This window comes from Carcharhinus amblyrhynchos, unplaced genomic scaffold, assembly GCF_965287045.1.
Source record: "Carcharhinus amblyrhynchos unplaced genomic scaffold, sCarAmb.v2.hapA chromosome_205, whole genome shotgun sequence".
Lineage (NCBI taxonomy): Eukaryota > Metazoa > Chordata > Chondrichthyes > Carcharhiniformes > Carcharhinidae > Carcharhinus > Carcharhinus amblyrhynchos.
The window spans coordinates 230,338-248,555 of NW_027649945.1; the positions used below are offsets into that span (position 1 = coordinate 230,338).

The 18,218-nt window shown below is 48.2% G+C and overlaps 1 protein-coding gene across 1 annotated transcript in view; it reads left to right on the forward strand.

Annotated features, from left to right (window-relative positions):
* Window positions 1-18,218, forward strand: part of cplane1 (ciliogenesis and planar polarity effector 1) — a 270,576-nt gene that overhangs the window by 192,599 nt on the left and 59,759 nt on the right. The window contains exons 42-43 of the mRNA XM_080183273.1: window positions 10,920-11,109; window positions 17,359-17,603. Coding sequence (XP_080039399.1) covers window positions 10,920-11,109; window positions 17,359-17,603 — 435 coding nt within the window. The remainder of the gene's footprint in view (window positions 1-10,919; window positions 11,110-17,358; window positions 17,604-18,218) is intronic.

The following is an 18,218-nucleotide window of genomic DNA, read 5'->3' on the forward strand; positions in this document are numbered from 1 at the left end:
GGTGCTGGTGAGGCCACACCTGGAGTTACTGTGTACAGTTTTGGTCTCCTTACTTGAGAAAGGATATACTGACACTGGAGGGGGTGCAGAGGAGATTCACTAGGTTGATTCCGGAGTTGAGAGGGTTGGCTTATGAGGAGAGACTGAGTAGACTGGGGCTATACTCATTGGAATTCAGAAGAATGAGGGGAGATCTTATAGAAACATATAAGATTATGAAGGGAATAGATAAGATAGAAGCAGGGAAGTTGTTTCCACTGAGGGGTGAAACTAGAACTAGGGGGAATAGCCTCAAAATAAGGGGAAGCAGATTTAGGACTGAGTTGAGGAGGAACTTCTTCACACAAAGGGTTGTGAATCTGTGGAATTCCCTGCCCAGTGAAGCAGTTGAGCCTCATTGAATGTTTTTAAGGCAAGGATAGATACATTTTTGAACAGTAAAGGAATTAAGGGTTATGGTGAACGGGCGGGTAAGTGGAGCTGAGTCCATAAAAAGATCAGCCATGATCTTATTGAATGGGGGAGCAGGCTCGAGGGAGCAGATGGGTACAAGTGTTTTAGGTGTGACAGAGGAGGGTTGAAGAGAGGTGGAGGGGTGGCACTGTTGGTAAAGGAAAGCATCACAGTAGTGCAGAGGGAGGACAATATAGAAGAGATAGGGATTGAGTCACTGTGGGTGGAGTTGAGGAATAAAAAGGGAGAGATTACGTTGCTAGGGGTGTATTATAGGCCACCCAACAGCCCGAGGTCAGTGGAGGAGGGAATTTGCAGGGGCATTTTGGACAGGTGCAGGAAGAATAGGGTGGTTGTAGTGGGTGACTTTAATCCTCCTGGAGTGAATTGGAGGGGGCCTAGAGCTGGGGGTACGGAGGGAGAGGAGTTTGTGAAATGTGTTTTGGAAGGGTCTCTAGAGCAGTATGTAACTAGTCCGACTAGGGAGGGGCTATACTGGATTTAGTGTTGGGTAATGAGCCGGGGCAGGTGGGAGAGGTAGAGGTAGGCGAACATGTGGCTATTAGTGACCACAAGTCCGTCTACTTTAGGATAAAAATGGAAAGGGACGAGTGCCGTCCGAATGGGAGTGTGCTGAACTGGGGAAAGGCGAGCTATGGCAGGATTAGGAGGGAGCTGAAGGACACTGATTGGGAGGGACTATTAGCTGGCAAGTCCACGGTTGGCAAGTGGGAGGCTTTTAAGGGCAAAATGAAATGGTTGCAGGGGAGGTATGTTCCGGCTAAGCGGAAGGATGGGAAAGGTAGGATTAGAGAGCCGTGGATTACAGGGGGTATTGAAGACTTGGTCAGGAAGAAGAGGGAGGCGTATGTTAGGTCGAAATGACTGGGTACGGAGAGTGCGCTGGAGGAATATAGAGAGAGTAGGAGGGAGCTAAAAAGGGGAATTAGAAGGGCGAAGAGAGGGCATGAAATGGCTTTGGCTGGTAGGATTAAGGAAAATCCGAAGGCATTTTACTCTTATATTAGGAGCAAGAGAGTAGTTAGAGGGAAAATTGGTCCTCTTAGGGACAAAAGTGGGGAGATATGTATTGAGTCGGAGGGAATGGGGGAGATCCTGAATGAATATTTTGCGTCGGTATTCACGAAGGAGAGAGGTTCGGAATCGTGCGGTCTGTTAGAGGGAGCTGAGGATCAGCTGCAGGAAATATCTATTACGAGGGAGGAAGTGCTAGGGCTTTTAGGTAGCGTAAGGACAGATAAAGCTCCGGGGCCTGATGGTATTTATCCCAGGCTGCTTAGGGAGGTGAAAGATGAAATTGCTGGGCCTCTGGCGCAAATCTTTGTCTCTTCTTTGGACACAGGTGAGGTCCCAGAAGACTGGAGGGTGGCAAATATGGTACCGCTGTTCAAAAAAGGTAGCAGGGATAACCCTGGAAATTATAGACCAGTGAGTTTGACATCGGTGGTAGGGAAATTAATGGAAAAAGTACTTAGGGGTAGGATGTATGAGCATTTGGAGCGTTGCGATCTGATTGGGGATACGCAACATGGCTTTGCTAGAGGGAGGTTTTGCCTTACGAATCTGGTGGAATTCTTTGAGGAGGTGACAAAAACGGTTGACGATGGGCAAGCCGTTGATGTCATCTATATGGATTTCAGTAAGGCGTTTGACAAAGTCCCTCATGGTAGGCTGGTAGAAAAGGTTAAGGCGCATGGGATACGAGGTCAGGTAGCTAGGTGGATTGAGAACTGGCTGGGTAATAGGAGACAGAGGGTAGTTGTGGAGGGGACTTTGTCCGGCTGGAGGCCAGTGACCAGTGGTGTGCCGCAGGGCTCAGTACTGGGACCTCTCCTCTTTGTAGTCTACATAAATGACTTGGAAGAGAGCGTAGGTGGTGTGATCAGCAAGTTTGCTGATGACACCAAGATGGCAGGGTTGGCGGGTACCGAAGTGGATTGTGAGGTGATACAACAGGATATAGATAGGTTGATGCATTGGGCAGATAGGTGGCAGATGGAATTTAATCCTGACAAATGCGAGGTGATGCATTTTGGAAGGAATAATGTAGAGAGGAGCTATGTGATTAAAGGTAGGCAAATTAGGAGTACAGAAATACAGAGGGACCTGGGAGTGCAGGTTCACAAATCCATGAAGGTTGTGACACAAATGGAGAATGTTGTCAGGAAGGCTTATGGAATGCTAGCCTTTATAGGAAGGGGTATAGAGTTTAAAAGCTGCCGTCTAATGCTTCAGTTGTACAGAACGTTGGTTAGACCGCATTTGGAGTACTGCGTCCAGTTCTGGTCACCTTACTACCGGAAGGACGTGGAGTCTCTGGAAAGGGTGCAGGGGAGGTTTACCAGGATGTTGCCTGGCATGGAGGGGTTGGGTTACGAGGAAAGGTTGGAGAAACTGGGACTGTTCTCCTTGGAAAGACGGAGATTGAGGGGGGACATGACAGAGGTATATAAGATACTGAAGGAAATAGACAGAGTCAATAGTGAGAGACTGCTCCCTAGATTGGTTACAAATACAAGAGGACATGATTTAAGGGTGAGGGGGGAAAGGTATAATTTGGATATGAGAGGAAGGTTCTTTACGCAGAGAGTAGTGGGGGTATGGAACGCGCTACCGAGTAGGGTGGTGGAGGCGGGAACGTTGGACTCGTTTAAGGTTCAGTTAGATAGGCACATGAGTGAAACGAGGATGGAGGGTTTATGGTAGGGGTTATTAAATAAGGGTTAGAACCTCAGGAGACACCGGAAAGGCAGGCTTGTGATTAACGTTTTTGTCTTTTCACTCCGCAGGTGGAGGTCCACCTCGTGTCAAACGAGGGGCATGCACACGGTGGGTCGTGCGTGGGCTGCTCCTGGAGGTTCCAGGAGTGGCCTAGTACTTCGTGTCTGTGTGTGTGCTTGATCCTGGACCAGTAGACGGGCGCCGCAACAGCTCAGTGACTATCACTGCTAGCTGTGCAGATACATGGATTTGGGCCTGTGTCTGTGGGAGTTTGCGCATTCTCCCTGTGGTTGCGTGGGTTTCCTCCGGGTGCTCCGGTTTCCTCCCACACCCCAAAGATGTGCTCTTAGGCTGATTGGTTTTACCAAATTGACACTATTCTTCCCTGAATCTGGCTAAGTCAGGGGTTTTATTCGTAGACACGCAGGGTAGAATAGGTGTAGGGTGATGCGGCGGCGCGGGCTTGTTGGGCCGAAGGGCCTGTTTCCCGTGCTGGGTTGTTCTTTGTTCTTTAATCCTGCTCCTAGTTCTTATGTTCTTACGTTATGATAGCAGCCACAGTAGGAACCTTGGCCCAAGACATAAGAACATAAGAAATAGGAGCAGGAGTAGGCCATCTAGCCCTTCAAGCCTGCCCCGCCATCCAATAAGATCATGGCTGATCTGTCATGGCTCAGTTCCACTTTCCCAGCTTCTCCCCATAACCCTTAATCCCCTTGCCTATCAAAAACCCATCAACCCGCGTCTTAAATATATTTAGCGAGGCAACCTCCACCACTTCAACGGGGCAGAGAATTCCAGAGATTCACCACCCTTTGAGTGAAGAAGTTCCTCCTCAACTCTGTTCTAAACCGCCCCCCCTTTATCTTGAGGCTGTGCCCTCTAGTCCTACTGTCCTTTCTGAGCGGGAAGAGCCTCTCCACCTCTATCCTATCCATCCCATTCATCATCTTATATGTCTCAATGAGATCTCCCCTCATTCTTCTAAACTCTAACAAGTACAAGCCTAGTTTATTCAGCCTCTCCTCATAGTTCAACCCCCTCAACTCCGGTATCAGCCTAGTAAACCTCCTCTGCACTCCCTCCAAGGCCAAAATATCCTTGCGTAAGTGCGGCGCCCAAAACTGCACACAGTACTCCAGCTGCGGCCTCACCAATGCCCTATACAGCTGCAGCAAGACCTCCCTACTTTTATATTCAATCCCCCTCGCTATGAAGGCCAGCATCCCATTTGCCTTCCTGACCACCTGCTGCACCTGCAAGCTGGGTTTTTGCGACTCATGCACAAGGACCCCGAGGTCCCTCTGCACCGTCGCCTGCTGCAGTTTTTCGCCATGTAAGTAATAGTCCTTCCTACCATTATTCCTACCAAAGTGGACAACCTCACACTTGCCAACATTAAATTCCATTTGCCAGTTCCTCGCCCATTCACCCAGCCTACCTAGATCCCTCTGCAGACTCTCCACACCCTCCACACAATTTGCCGTTCCACCAATCTTGGTGTCATCAGCAAATTTCGACACCCTACACTCGGTTCCCTCCTCCAGATCATCTATATAAATGGTAAATAGCTGAGGCCCCAGCACCGACCCCTGGGGCACTCCACTAGTCACCAACCGCCAATCCGAATGGCACCCATTGACCCCCACCCTCTGCCTCCTATTTGACAGCCAATCGCCTATCCACGTTAACATCCTACCCCTAACTCCATGCCCCCTAACCTTCTGTAATAACCTCTTGTGAGGCACCTTGTCAAACGCCTTCTGAAAATCAAGACAGACCACATCCACCGGCTCTCCTCTATCCACCGCCCTAGACACATCCTCATAGAACTCCAATAAATTCGTCAGACACGACTTCCCCTTAACGAAACCGTGCTGCGTCTGCTCTATCAAACAATTCTCCTCAAGATGCCTTGCTATTTTCTCCTTGATCACGGATTCTAGCATTTTACCTACAACAGACGTTAAACTAACCGGCCTATAATTCCCTGCCTTTTGCCTGCCACCCTTCTTAAACAACGGCGTAACATTAGCCGTTTTCCAATCTTCCGGCACTTCCCCGGAATCCAGCGAGGTTTGGAAAATAATCATCAAGGCATCCACTATCACCTTCGCCATTTCTTTCAGAACCCTTGGATGCATTCCATCCGGTCCTGGGGACTTGTCCACAATCAGTCCCTCCAGTCTGTCGAGCACCGCCTCTCTAGTAACAATAATGTAATTGAGACCCTCCAGTCCTACCATCTTTCCATCGCTAACACCCGGCAAATTATTCACGTCCTCCTCCGTGAAGACCGAAACAAAAAAGTTATTCAGGGCCTCAGCCATTTCCCCATCCCCTACCACTAAGTCCCCCTTCTCATCCTCTAAGGGTCCAACGTTCACCCTAGCCAGCCTCTTCCTTTTTATATATTTATAAAACCTCTTACTATCCTTTTTTATATTAAGCACTAGCCCAGCTTCATAGTTTCTCCTACCCTTCTTTATCAACGTCTTTGTCATTCTTTGTTGATATTTAAAGCTCTCCCAATCCTCTTCTTGCCCACTACTCTTAGCTACTCTAAACGCATCCGCTTTTAATTTAATACTTTCCTTTACCTCCTTCGTTATCCACGGCTTATTACCTCTCCTCCTACGATCCCTTTTAACCATCGGAATAAATTTCTGCTGAGTACCAAGAAAGATCTCCTTAAAGATCCTCCACTGTCCCTCAAGGCGAATGGGATGCTGGCCTTCATCGCGAGGGGGATTGAATATAAAAGTAGGGAGGTCTTGCTGCGGCTGTATAGGGCATTGGTGAGGCCGCAGCTGGAGTACTGTGTGCAGTTTTGGGCGCCATACTTACGCAAGGATATTTTGGCCTTGGAGGGAGTGCAGAGGAGGTTTACTAGGCTGATGCCGGAGTTGAGGTGGTTGAGCTATGAGGAGAGGCTGAATAGATTAGGCTTGTACTCGTTAGAGTTTAGAAGAATGAGGGGAGATCTCATTGAGACGTATAAGATGATGAATGGGATGGATAGGATAGAGGTGGAGAGACTCTTCCCGCTCAGAAAGGACAGTAGGACTAGGGGGCACAGCCTCAAGATAAAGGGGGGGCGGTTTAGAACAGAGTTGAGGAGGAACTTCTTCACTCAAAGGGTGGTGAATCTCTGGAATTCTCTGCCCGTTGAAGTGGTGGAGGCTGCCTCGCTAAATATTTTTAAGACGCGGGTTGATGGGTTTTTGATGAGGGAGGGGATTAAGGGTTATGGGGAGAGGGCGGGAATGTGGAACTGAGCCACGACAGATCAGCCATGATCTTATTGAATGGCGGGGCAGGCTCAAAGGGCGAGTTGGCCTACTCCTGCTCCTATTTCTTATGTTATTATGTTCTTATGTACCTTCCAACACGCTCCCCCAATCAACATTTGCCAATTCCTCTCTCATCCTACCGTACTCCCCTCTATTCAAACAAAGGACGCAGGTCCGGGAACCCACTTTCTCCTCCTCCATTTGCATCAGAAACTCCACCATACAATGATCACTCTCCCCAAGAGGATCCTTCACCACAAGGTCCCTAATTCTATCTGCCTCATTACATAACACCAGATCCAAGATAGCTCGCTCCCTCGTCGGCTCCAACACACACTGTTCAAGGAAACTATCCCGGCAGCATTCCAAGAACTCCTCCTCAAGCCCACCGCGTCCAACATGGGTCGACCAATCAATATGTAGATTGAAATCCCCCATAATTATCGCCATTCCACTCCTGCATGCCGCATTTATTTGCGCGTTAATAGCCCGCCCCACCTCCAGATCATTATTTGGGGGCCTATAGACAACACCCACCAGCGTCTTCCTCCCTTTGCTGTTCCTAATCTCCACCCACAACAATTCCACTTTCTGCTCTTTGGTTCCTATATCATCCCTCGCTACCACCCTGATGCTATCCTTAATCAGCAGAGCTACACCCCCCTCTTTTTCCTCCTGCCTATCCTTCCTAAACACTTGATACCCCTGGACATTCAGCTCCCAGTCCCTGTCACCTTGCAGCCACGTCTCTGTAATGGCCACCAGATCATATCCATTTGTGCTGATCTGCGCCACCCGCTCATTCACTTTATTCTGAATGCTTTGTGCATTCAGATAAGGTGCCTTCATCCCAGACTCCTGTCCTGCACTGCTGCAGGAACTGCACTCCACGGCCACACTGTCAAGCTGAGGGGGGGAATGGGGCTTCTCAAGCTCATTCCGGCTGGGCCTCCTTCTGAAGAAAGCAGCCAGTGGCCTTCGAGCCCCAATGGGGAGGAGGATCAGCTGATGCACACCTGAGACCATCCACCAAGGTGACTGCCAGAGCCCAGCCCATCCCAAGCCCCTCTTACTGTGACCACCTTGGCTCCAGGTCCACAGGCCAAGGAGAGTGGCACTGCCATTTAGCTGGAGCCCAAAAGCAGGCCAGGGTCCCCAGGTCTCATCCCTACAGAGCACACCCACCATGGTCATTATAGATAGCAGAGTGTAGAATCAGCAGGCTGATCCTCCACTGTGCTGATGTTGGGGATACACTAAGACATGGTGATAGGATAGGAAGGTTAAGGAGTTGAAGTTGTACAGTGTCGGCACAGCTGTTAGCCACCTGTATATAAATAAACTCTCTACTTTACCCTTTCTATGGCTCCTCCCTGTCAGTCTGAAGTGAAAACTGGGCTCCTTCACAAGATAAAAGCTTCCTCCCTGTGCTTTGTTTAACTGTCCCAGCTCAATGATGGTGTTTCTCTGCAATGATTAACACCTCCATTACAGTATCTCGATAGGATTTATAATGTCCAAGAGAATGTACCGGACTGGCGTCACACAGTTCAGTCATTCTCCCTCTGTACTCTGTGTACTTTTAAAGTGCAGTCGGCCCCACATCCCATCAGTGTCTGTCTCCAGGTGACAATGTGTTCCTGAAGGGTTCCGCTCGTGAAGGATGCCATAGGATCCAAAGAGGCTAAATCTCCCCCACTGCATCTTTGACTTGACTTGATTTGATTTATTATTGTCACATGTATCAGTATACAGTGAGAAGTATTGTTTCTTGTGCTTTATACACACAAAACATATCGTTCATAGCGAAGGAAAGGAGAGCATACAGAATGCAGTAGTGTTACAGTCATAGCTAGAGAAAGGTCAACTTAATGTGAGGTAGGTCCATTGAAAAGTCTGACAGCAGCAGGGAAGAAGCTGTTCTTGAGTCAGTTGGTACGTGACCTCAGACTTTTGTATCTTTTTCCTGATGGGAGAATGTGGAAGAGAGAATGTCCGGGGTGTAGGGGATCCTTAATTATGCTGGCTGCTTTGTCGAGGCAGCGGGAAGTGTAGACAGAGTCAATGGGTGGGAGGCTGGTTTGTCTGACGGACTGGGCTACATTCACGACCTTTTGTAGTTCCTTGCAGTCTTGGGCAGAGTAGGAGTCCATACCAAGCTGTGATACAACCAGAAAGAATGCTTTCTATGGGGCATCTGTAAATGTTGGTAAGAATCGTAGCTGACATATCAAATTTCCTTAGTCTTCTGAGAAAGTAGAGGCATTGGTCATATTTGAGGTTGCTGTGGTCATTGAGAGAAAGCTAGCTGCCTTCAGCCAGACAAAGATTCACAGAAACTCAGAGTCATAGAGTTTACAGCATGGAAACAGGCCCTTCAGCCCAACTTGTCCATGCCACCCTTTTTTAAAATCCTGAGCTAGTCCCAATTGCCTGCATTTATAGAGTTATAGAGGGATCTTTCCCCAACGTAAGTCACCATCATCCCCCTAGATTGTAGGGGCTGTGGGCATCCGCTACATCTCCATGGCAGGAGCCTTATCAAAGAAGGAATGCTGAGCTACTGTCAGCCAGATGTGAAGGCAATGCTAACAGATGCCATGTAAAGATAATTAGGGTTCTCACTGGATGTCCTCACCACCCTCCATGTTCCCCAGTTTGTGCCAGGTTGTGTTGGGCAGAGACGATGCTGAGACCCTCTGTGGATTGTATTGCAGGGCTCCACCAGACTGGTCCAAACTCTAGAGTCTCACCTTCAACATCTGGACGGTTTGCTGAACCAAAGTGTGAATTGCAGCATGGGCCTCATTGGATCTTGTCTCTGCTGAACCCTGTGGTGTCTGCACAGGCATCATCAGGCACATCCTCAGTGGGTACTCCTTGACCCTGAGAGCCAGCCCTGCAGCCTCTGTGGACCCTGAGAGAAACAGTAAGAAGTCTCACAACCCCAGGATAAAGTCCAACAGGTTTATTTGGTAGCACAAGCCACTAGCTTTCGGAGCGCTGCTCCTTTGTCAGGTGAGTGGGGAGTTCTGATCACAAACAGGGCATATAAAGATACACTCAGTTTACAGAATACTGATTAGAATGCAAGTCTTTACAGCTAATCAAGTCTTAAAGGTGCAGACAATGTGAGTGGAGATAACATTAAGCACGGTTAAAGAGATGTGTATTGTCTCCAGACAGGACAGTTAGATGTTGCAAGCGTTTGGGTAAGCATTCTCCAAGGCGGCCTTCACAACACACGACAGCACAGAGTCACTGAGCAGAGACTGAAAGCCAAGTTCCACACACATGAGAACGGCCTCTACCAGGATCTTCTAACCCCCATGACTTGCCTGGGTTTGCAAAATCTCACTAACTGTCCTGTCTGGAGACAATACATATCTCTTTAACCTGTGCTTAAAGTTATCTCCACTCACATTGTCCGTACCTGTAAAGACTTGATTAGTTGTAAAGACTCACATTCTAATCAGTATTCTATGAACTGTGTGTGTCTTTAAATGTTCTATTTGTGACCAGAACTCTCCACTCACCTGACGAAGGGGCAGTGTTCTGAAAGCTTGTGGCGTTTACTACCAAATAAACCTGTTGGACTTTAACCTGGCGTTGTGAGACTTCTTACTGTGTTTACCCCAGTCCAATGCCAGCATCTCCACATCATAACCCTGAGAGATGTTTGGGGTCTAGAGCAGTTCTGAATGTTGGCGTCATACGCACTCCCTGAGAATTGAGCACACACCTAGAGGATGCATTTGGTGTAGTCACAGACCTGCTGAATATTCAGTGAGTAGAAGCTCTCCTGGTTCATATAGATGGGAGCTTGGTGCCACAGAGCTGTGCGTGGTACAGGAGACAATTTAGAGCACCCTGCACAAACTCTATTGCTCTTAGTTTAAGGGTTGGATGGTGAAGATTGTGTTAATGAGCTCCTGCATGTGTGTGTATGTGTGTGCGTGCGGAGGCTTGAAAACTCCCACAGAGGTTAACTGTGGAGCCCTGCAAGGAGGCACTGCCAGTAAACCTAAGCAGCACAGTCACTGTCAGTGACACCGCAGGGGATGCCCTGCAAGTGCCCATGGTGCCAAATCCTGCAAATGTGAGCACCCAGTGCCCTGGACACGTGTAGTCTTCAGCTGCATAATGATTATATTCATCATTATAACACTCTGAATGAAGAATGCACTGGGACATTGGAGAGTGTGGTTATTTGTAGGTTCAGTTGCAGAGCAAATTAGCAGGGAACATGGAAACAGGCTATGTAAATGGGAATGAAAGGAGTTCATTGTTCTTGGAAAGAATTAGGACTGAGGGATTTGGGGAAAAGGTGAGTCAGTGGATTTGGGATATGGTCAGTAATTTGGATACTGGGTTGGCAAACTGCTGTCCCATCTCAGTATTAACTCTGAGTGTGTGCCTTGATATTCACAGGGGGTATCTGCTCACAAGTTCCTCAATGTTATTGACATCGATGCAGGTGAGCTGCTGAACAGCCTCCCAGTTACAACTGCTTCTGAGCTAATGCCCTCGTCTGAGAGAGAAGACATATCTGTAGCTGGATTACATCACATGGCTGCCACTGTCACTAATGCTGTACCTCCAGAGAGCTGCCAACAACAGGGTGAGTGCTGGATGGGGACAATATAGAGGGAGCTTTACTCTGTATCTAACCCCGTGCTGTACCTGTCCTGGGAGTGTTTGATGGGGACAATATAGAGGGAGCTTTACTCTGTATCTAACCCCGTGCTGTACCTGTCCTGGGAGTGTTTGATGGGGGGACAGTGTAGAGGGAGCTTTACTCTGTATCTAACCCCGTGCTGTACCTGTCCTGGGAGTGTTTGATGGGGACAATATAGAGGGAGCTTTACTCTGTATCTAACCCCGTGCTGTACCTGTCCTGGGAGTGTTTGATGGGGACAGTGTAGAGGGAGCTTTACTCTGTATCTAACCCCGTGCTGTACCTGTCCTGGGAGTGTTTGATGGGGACAGTGTAGAGGGAGCTTTACTCTGTATCTAACCCCGTGCTGTACCTGTCCTGGGAGTGTTTGATGGGGACAGTGTAGAGGGAGCTTTACTCTGTATCTAACCCCGTGCTGTACCTGTCCTGGGAGTGTTTGACCGAGAGTATGCAGAGGGACTGACTATCACACAATGTTAGGATGTTATTAAAATGAATGTACTGTTTTTGCATGAGTAAAATTCAAGTGCCATGTATTTTGTAAACCATGTTTCGGCAGCACCTTAGAGACCGGGAAGAATAGATTGATCTTTGCAATTGAAACAGTAAGTAGTCAGAATGCTGTGAGCCAGGAAGCAGTTCAGACACAGATGAGGTGTTGAAGAAGCAGCAGCAAGAAAGAGAGAGTGGCAGCCGTCCTCTGTTCAGCCAGAAATGAAGTGCTAAAGGCAAGGCAATTTGTGCAAAAGATCATCTTCTTTGCTGAACCCAAGTCCTGGCCACTTAAACTGTACAGTGTATTAATCATTGGCTAAATTTCATCCTAGTTGTTGTTTGGGAAACAGGGTCTCAGTAGAGTTTAGGATTGTGGGCAAAGATACTTTTGGGTTCTCAGTCTGTGAGGGACTAAGTGTTTACTTTAAATTTGCTGAGGTATTGGATTGTTCTTTGCAGTATTTCATTATCTTTACTTGAGTAAATGCTTTTATTTGTTGTTAGGTGAAAGAGATTTCTAAGTTCTCTCTGTTTCTGCAAACGTTTCTCACTAATATCCACATAAATACACTGTAAGCAGCCAGTGTTTCAGGTTGGAGCACTCACGCACCGAACATCAGTGGAGTTTCATAATATAGAAACTGGGGACTCTTTGGATCGGGATATTTTAACCAGTGGAGTTCTTCTAGGGTGGAGAATTTGACTTTTTAAAGATAATGATTGGGAGGAATATTTTTGGAAACAGTGAGAGTTCAGACTTCTCTTTCATTGCAGATTTGCTCTCCACAACTTACCGCTCGCCAAGCCAAGCTCTTCCAGTACAGTTACAACACTGGCATCGACCCAGTCATGTGGAAAATTGCCCAGTTATGTCCTGTACACAAAAAGCAGGACAAATTGCGTACAGTTCTGGTTGCTGCATTATACGAAAGATGTGGAGGCATTGGAAAGGGTGCAGAGGAGGTTTACCAGGATGTTGCCTGGTATGGTGGGAAGGTCTTATAAGGAAAGGCTGAGGGACTTGAGGTTGTTTTCATTAGAGAGAAGAAGGTTAAGAGGTGACCTAATTGAGGCATACAAGATGATCAGAGGGTTAGATAGGCTCTCACTGTCCACCCTTTTTCCTCGGATGGTGATGGGTAACACGAGGGGACATAGCTTTAAATTAAGGGCTGATAATTACAGGATGGATGTCAGAGGTAGGTTCTTTACTCAGAGGGTAGTAAGGGCATGGAATGCCCTGCCTGCAGCAGTTGTGGACTCGCCAACTTTTAGGGCGTTCAAATGGTCAGTGAATAGGCATATGGATAACATTGGAATAGTTTAGGTTAAAGGGTCATTAGATTGGTTCCACTGGTCGGTGCAACATCGAGGGCCGAAGGGCCTGTATTGCGCTGTAATGTTCTATGTTCCATTTCTAAATCCAACCCAGCCAATTAGTGTCCAATCCGTCCACTCTCGATCATCAGTAAACTGATGGAAGGGGTCATTAGAACATAGAACACTACAGCACAAACAGGCCCTTTGGCCCACGAGTTGCGCCGATCACATCAACACCTACCAATCCATAGACCTATCTATAACCCCCAATCCCATTAAACCCCATATACTCATCCAGAAGTCTTTTAAAAGACCCCAGCGAGTTCGCCTCCACCACCACTGACGGCAGCCGATTCCATTCACTCACCACCCTCTGAGTGAAAAACTTACCCCTAACATCACTTCTGTACTTTCCTCCCCGCACCTTAAATCTGTGTCCTCTCGTAGCGACCATTTCAACCCGGGGAAATAGCCTCTGAGAATCCACCCTATCTATTCCTCTCAACATTTTATAAACCTCTATCAGGTCGCCTCTCAACCTTCGTCTCTCCAGGGAAAAGAGTCCCAGCTCCCTCAACCTATCTTCATAAGGCATGCCTCCCAGTCCAGGCAACATCCTTGTAAATCTCCTCTGTACCCTTTCAATAGCTTCTACGTCCTTCCTATAGTGAGGCGACCAGAACTGCGCACAGTACTCCAAATGAGGCCTGACAAGGGTCTTATAAAGTTGCAGCATTACCTCCCGATTCCTAAACTCAATCCCTCGATTAATGAAGGCCAGTACACCATACGCCTTCTTGACCACATCCTCCACCTGCGAGGCCGATTTAAGAGTCCTGTGGACCCGGACCCCAATATCCTTCTGCTCTTCAACACTACTAAGACTCCTGCCCTTGATAGTGTACTCGTTCCTCCTGTTGGTTCTGCCAAAATGGACGACTACACATTTATCCGCATTGAAGTCCATCTGCCATTTCTCCGCCCAGTCCTGCATCCTATTTATGTCCTGCTGCAACTTTTGACATCCTTCCAGATCATCCACAGCACCACCAACCTTCATGTCATCAGCGAACTTACTAACCCATCCCTCCACTTCCTCATCTAGGTCATTTATGAAAATGACAAACAGCAAGGGTCCTAGAACAGATCCCTGGGGCACTCCACTGGTGACTGACCTCCATGCCGAAAAAGACCCATCCACAACCACTCTCTGCCTTCTGCAGGCAAGCCAGTTCTGGATCCACAAGGTCAAAGGCCCTTGGATCCCATGCCCTCTCACCTTCTCAAGAAGTCTTGCATGGGGGACCTTATCAAACGCCTTGCTGAAGTCCATGTAAACCACATCCACCGCTCTTCCTTCGTCAATGTGTTCAGTCACATTATCGAAGAACTCAACTAGGCTCGTAAGGCACGAGCTGCCCTTGACAAATCCATGCTGACTATTCCTGATCATGTCAAACCTCTCCAAATGCTTGTAAATCTTGTCCCTCAGAAGCCTCTCCATCAACTTACCAACCACTGAGGTCAGACTCACCGGTCGGTAATTTCCCGGGCTATCTCTGTTCCCTTTCTTGAAAATAGGAACTACATCCGCAATCCTCCAATCTTCTGGAACCTCTCCCGTCTCCATCGATGACGCAAAGATCATCGCCAGGGGCTCTGCAATCACTTCCCTCGCCTCCCACAGTATCCTGGGGTACATCCCATCTGGTCCCGGCGACTTATCTATCTTGATAGAAGTCAAAAGTTCTAACACATCTTCCTCCTTAATATCCACAAACTCAATCTTTTCCATCTGCTGCAAATCCGTAGCAAAATCTCCCAGATCAGTTTCCACCGTGAATACTGAGGCAAAGTACTCATTAAGCACCTCTGCCATTTCTTCTGGTTCCACACAGACCTTTTCCCCCTTCACCTTTTATAGGTCCTATCCCTTCTCTTCTCATCCTTTTACTTTTCACATATTTATAGAAGGCCTTGGGATTCTCCTTAATCTTACCCGCCAAGGTCTTCTCATGACCCCTTCTGGCTCTCCTAATTTCCCTTTTAAGCTCCTTTCTACAGTCCTTATACTCCTCAAGATCCTTAACCTCTCCGAGTTCCCTGAACCTTTTGTACACCTTCCTTTTCCTCCTGACTAGGTTCACCACAGCCTTTGTGCACCACGGTTCCCGCGACCTACCAAAACCCCCTTGTCTCATCGGAACGTTGTCATGCAGAGCTCCAGACAAACATTCCTTGAATATCCGCCACCTTCCTTCGGTACTTTTCCCTAAGAACGCCTCCTTCCAGTTTGTTTGTCCAAGTAACTTCCTGACGTCTTCATATCTCCCCTTACCCCAGACAAACACCTTCCTAGCCTGCCTGATCCTATCTCGTTCCAATGCAATTGTGAAGGAGATAGAATTATGGTCACCATTCCCAAGATGCTCTCCTACCGAGAGATCCCACACCTGCCCTGGTTCATTCGCCAGTACCAGGTCAAGTACAGCCTCTCCCCTCGTAGGCTCATCCACATACTGTGTCAGGAAACCTTCCTGAACACACCTAACAAACTCCTCCCCATCCAAACCCCTTACCCTAGGGATATTCCAGTCGATGTTTGGGAAATTGAAGTCTCCCATCACGACAACTCCGTTATTAATACATCTCTCCAGAATCTGTTTCCCTATCCGCACTTCAACTTCCCTGTCACTATTGGGCGGCCTATAGAATACACCCAGCAAAGTTTTCGACCCTTTGCTGTTCCTAACTTCCACCCACAGAGACTCTGTAGACAATCCCTCCACGGCATCCTCCTTCTCTGCAGCCATGACACTGTCCCTGATCAACAGTGCCACTCCACCACCTCTTCTGCCACCCTCCCTGTCCTTCCTGAAGCATCTGAATCCTGGCCCCTGAAGTACCCAGTCCTGTCCCTGAGACATCCAAGTCTCCGTAATGGCCACCACATCACAATCCCAAACAGCAATCCACGCCCTAAGCTCATCTACCTTATTCACTACACTCCTGGCATTAAAATATATACACTTCAGCCCCTCAGTCTGGGCATTTCCCATCTCCACCCCCTGTCTAACCTCCCTCTCATACTGCCTGCGGTCCTCCCCTACCTGGGAGCGAACCTCCTCAGTCCCAGTCTCCCCATCACAATTCCCTCCCCCCATCCTTTCTAGTTTAAAGTCCCCCCGGTAGCCTTAGCCAGTCTTCCCGCCAAGATATTAGTCCCCCTGGGATTTAAGTGCCACCCGTCTTTACTGTACAGGTCACACCTGCCCCTAAAGAGGTCCCAATGATCTAGGAACCGGAATCCCTGCCCTCGACACCAGTCCCTCAGCCACGCATTCAGCCTCCACCTCATTCCATTCCTGCCCTCATTCTCCCGTGGCACAGGCAGCAATCCTGAGATTACTACCTTCGCTTTTCTCTTCCTCAGCTGCCTACCCAGTTCCCTATAGTCCCTTTTCACGAGTGCCTCCCTCTTCTTGCCTACGTCAGTAGTACCTATATGTACTACAACCTCTGGTTCCTCACCCTCCCCTTTCAGGATGTCTGGGACACGCCCAGAGACATCCCGGATCCCAGCCCCAGGGAGACAAACCACCATCCGCGACTCCCAGGGAGACAAACCACCATCCGCGACTCCCTTCTACGTCCACAAAAACGCCTGTCTGCCCCCCTCACTGTGGAGTCCCCTATTAGCACTACCTTTCTGCTCTCTTTTTTAATTTTTTTGACATACTGGCTCAGCTCCAGAGACCTGACCACCGCTTCCTCCCTCAATGAGCTGTCCCCCCCCAGTAGTACTCAGTCATTGACAGCGCGATCCCCAGCACCTGCTCAGTGACGCCCAGTTTGGGTTCTGCCAGGGGGTCACTCAGCTCCTGACCTCATTCCAGCCTTGGTTCAAACATGGACAAAAGAGCTGAATTCCAGAGGTGAGGGGAGAGTGACAGCTCTTAATATCAAAGCTGCACTCGACCGAGTGTGGCATCAAGGAGCCCCAGCAAAACTGGAACCAGTGGGAATTATAAGTCTTAACCACCTTATCGACCTGTCCTGCTACCTCCAGGGATGTGAGAATATTTACTCCAAGCTCCCTCAGTTCCTGTATTTCTCTCCATCTCCTCCCGTTTATTGTGGTGAAGGGTTTTGGGTCAGGAGTGGAGTAAATGTGATTGGAATAATTGGCTGGTGTGGAAAGTAAACACCAGTATGAGTTGGTGGGGCTGAATGGCCTGTTAATGTGTTAAAGTTGTGTGTGTTTCTTTGAATGAGCCGCTGTGAAAAGCAGTCATTCCTTTGTAAATAATGAGCTGAACTCGGTGCTGGAACCACAAAGCTTTTCTCTGTTTCATACTGAGGTCCTTTTATTTTCAGAAAGCCTGCCCCTCAGCCAGGCCCAGCCTGGGAGTGAAGACTTGGAGCACCAGCTAGCTGGAGACCATCTAACACAAAGACTGTTGAGGCAAGAGAGCACCAATGTATGGACACTTCCACAAGCCTCTCCGCACTCTGTGGGCACCAAGAGAGTCAGGGCACAGCTGAGTGAAATGGAGTACCAGCTTAGTGCCCTACAGGACATGGCAGTGAACATGGAACAGGACTTTGCCAACACCAAGATGGTAAGAGCTAGGTCCTGCCAAAATACCACAATGGGGCTGATGAACCCTGCACCACAGAGAGGTCATTAGCAGGATGGACTATAAACACATGGCAACCTGAGCATAAACAGCTTTTTCCCAAATACATCATCTGATAAAAAGTGAACAGTAGACAGTGATTTAATTTCAAACAATCCCCTCGCTCACACTGCTAGGTAGATGTTAGGAATGATAGACTTCTGGAAGGAAATGAGTGCATTAAAGTACAGAAAAGATTTTTCAGAATGGTTCCAAACTTTAGAGACTTCAGACACAAGGATAGATTGGAAAAATTGGAGTAGTTTTCCTTGGGAAGAGAATTTTGAGAGGAGATTAGACCAAAATATTCACCCTCGGTCAATGGAGAAAAACAGTTCCCATGGATGGGAGGATGGAGAACCAGAGGAGACTGATTTCGGGTGAAAGCAACAATGGAGACATGAGGAGAAACCTTTCCACACAGCGAGTGGTTAGGGTCTAGAATATAATGTCTGAGAGTGTGGTGGAGACAGATTCACACAGCGAGTGGTTAGGATCTGGAATGTACTGTCTGAGAGTGTGGTGGAGACAGATTCACACAGCGAGTGGTTAGGATCT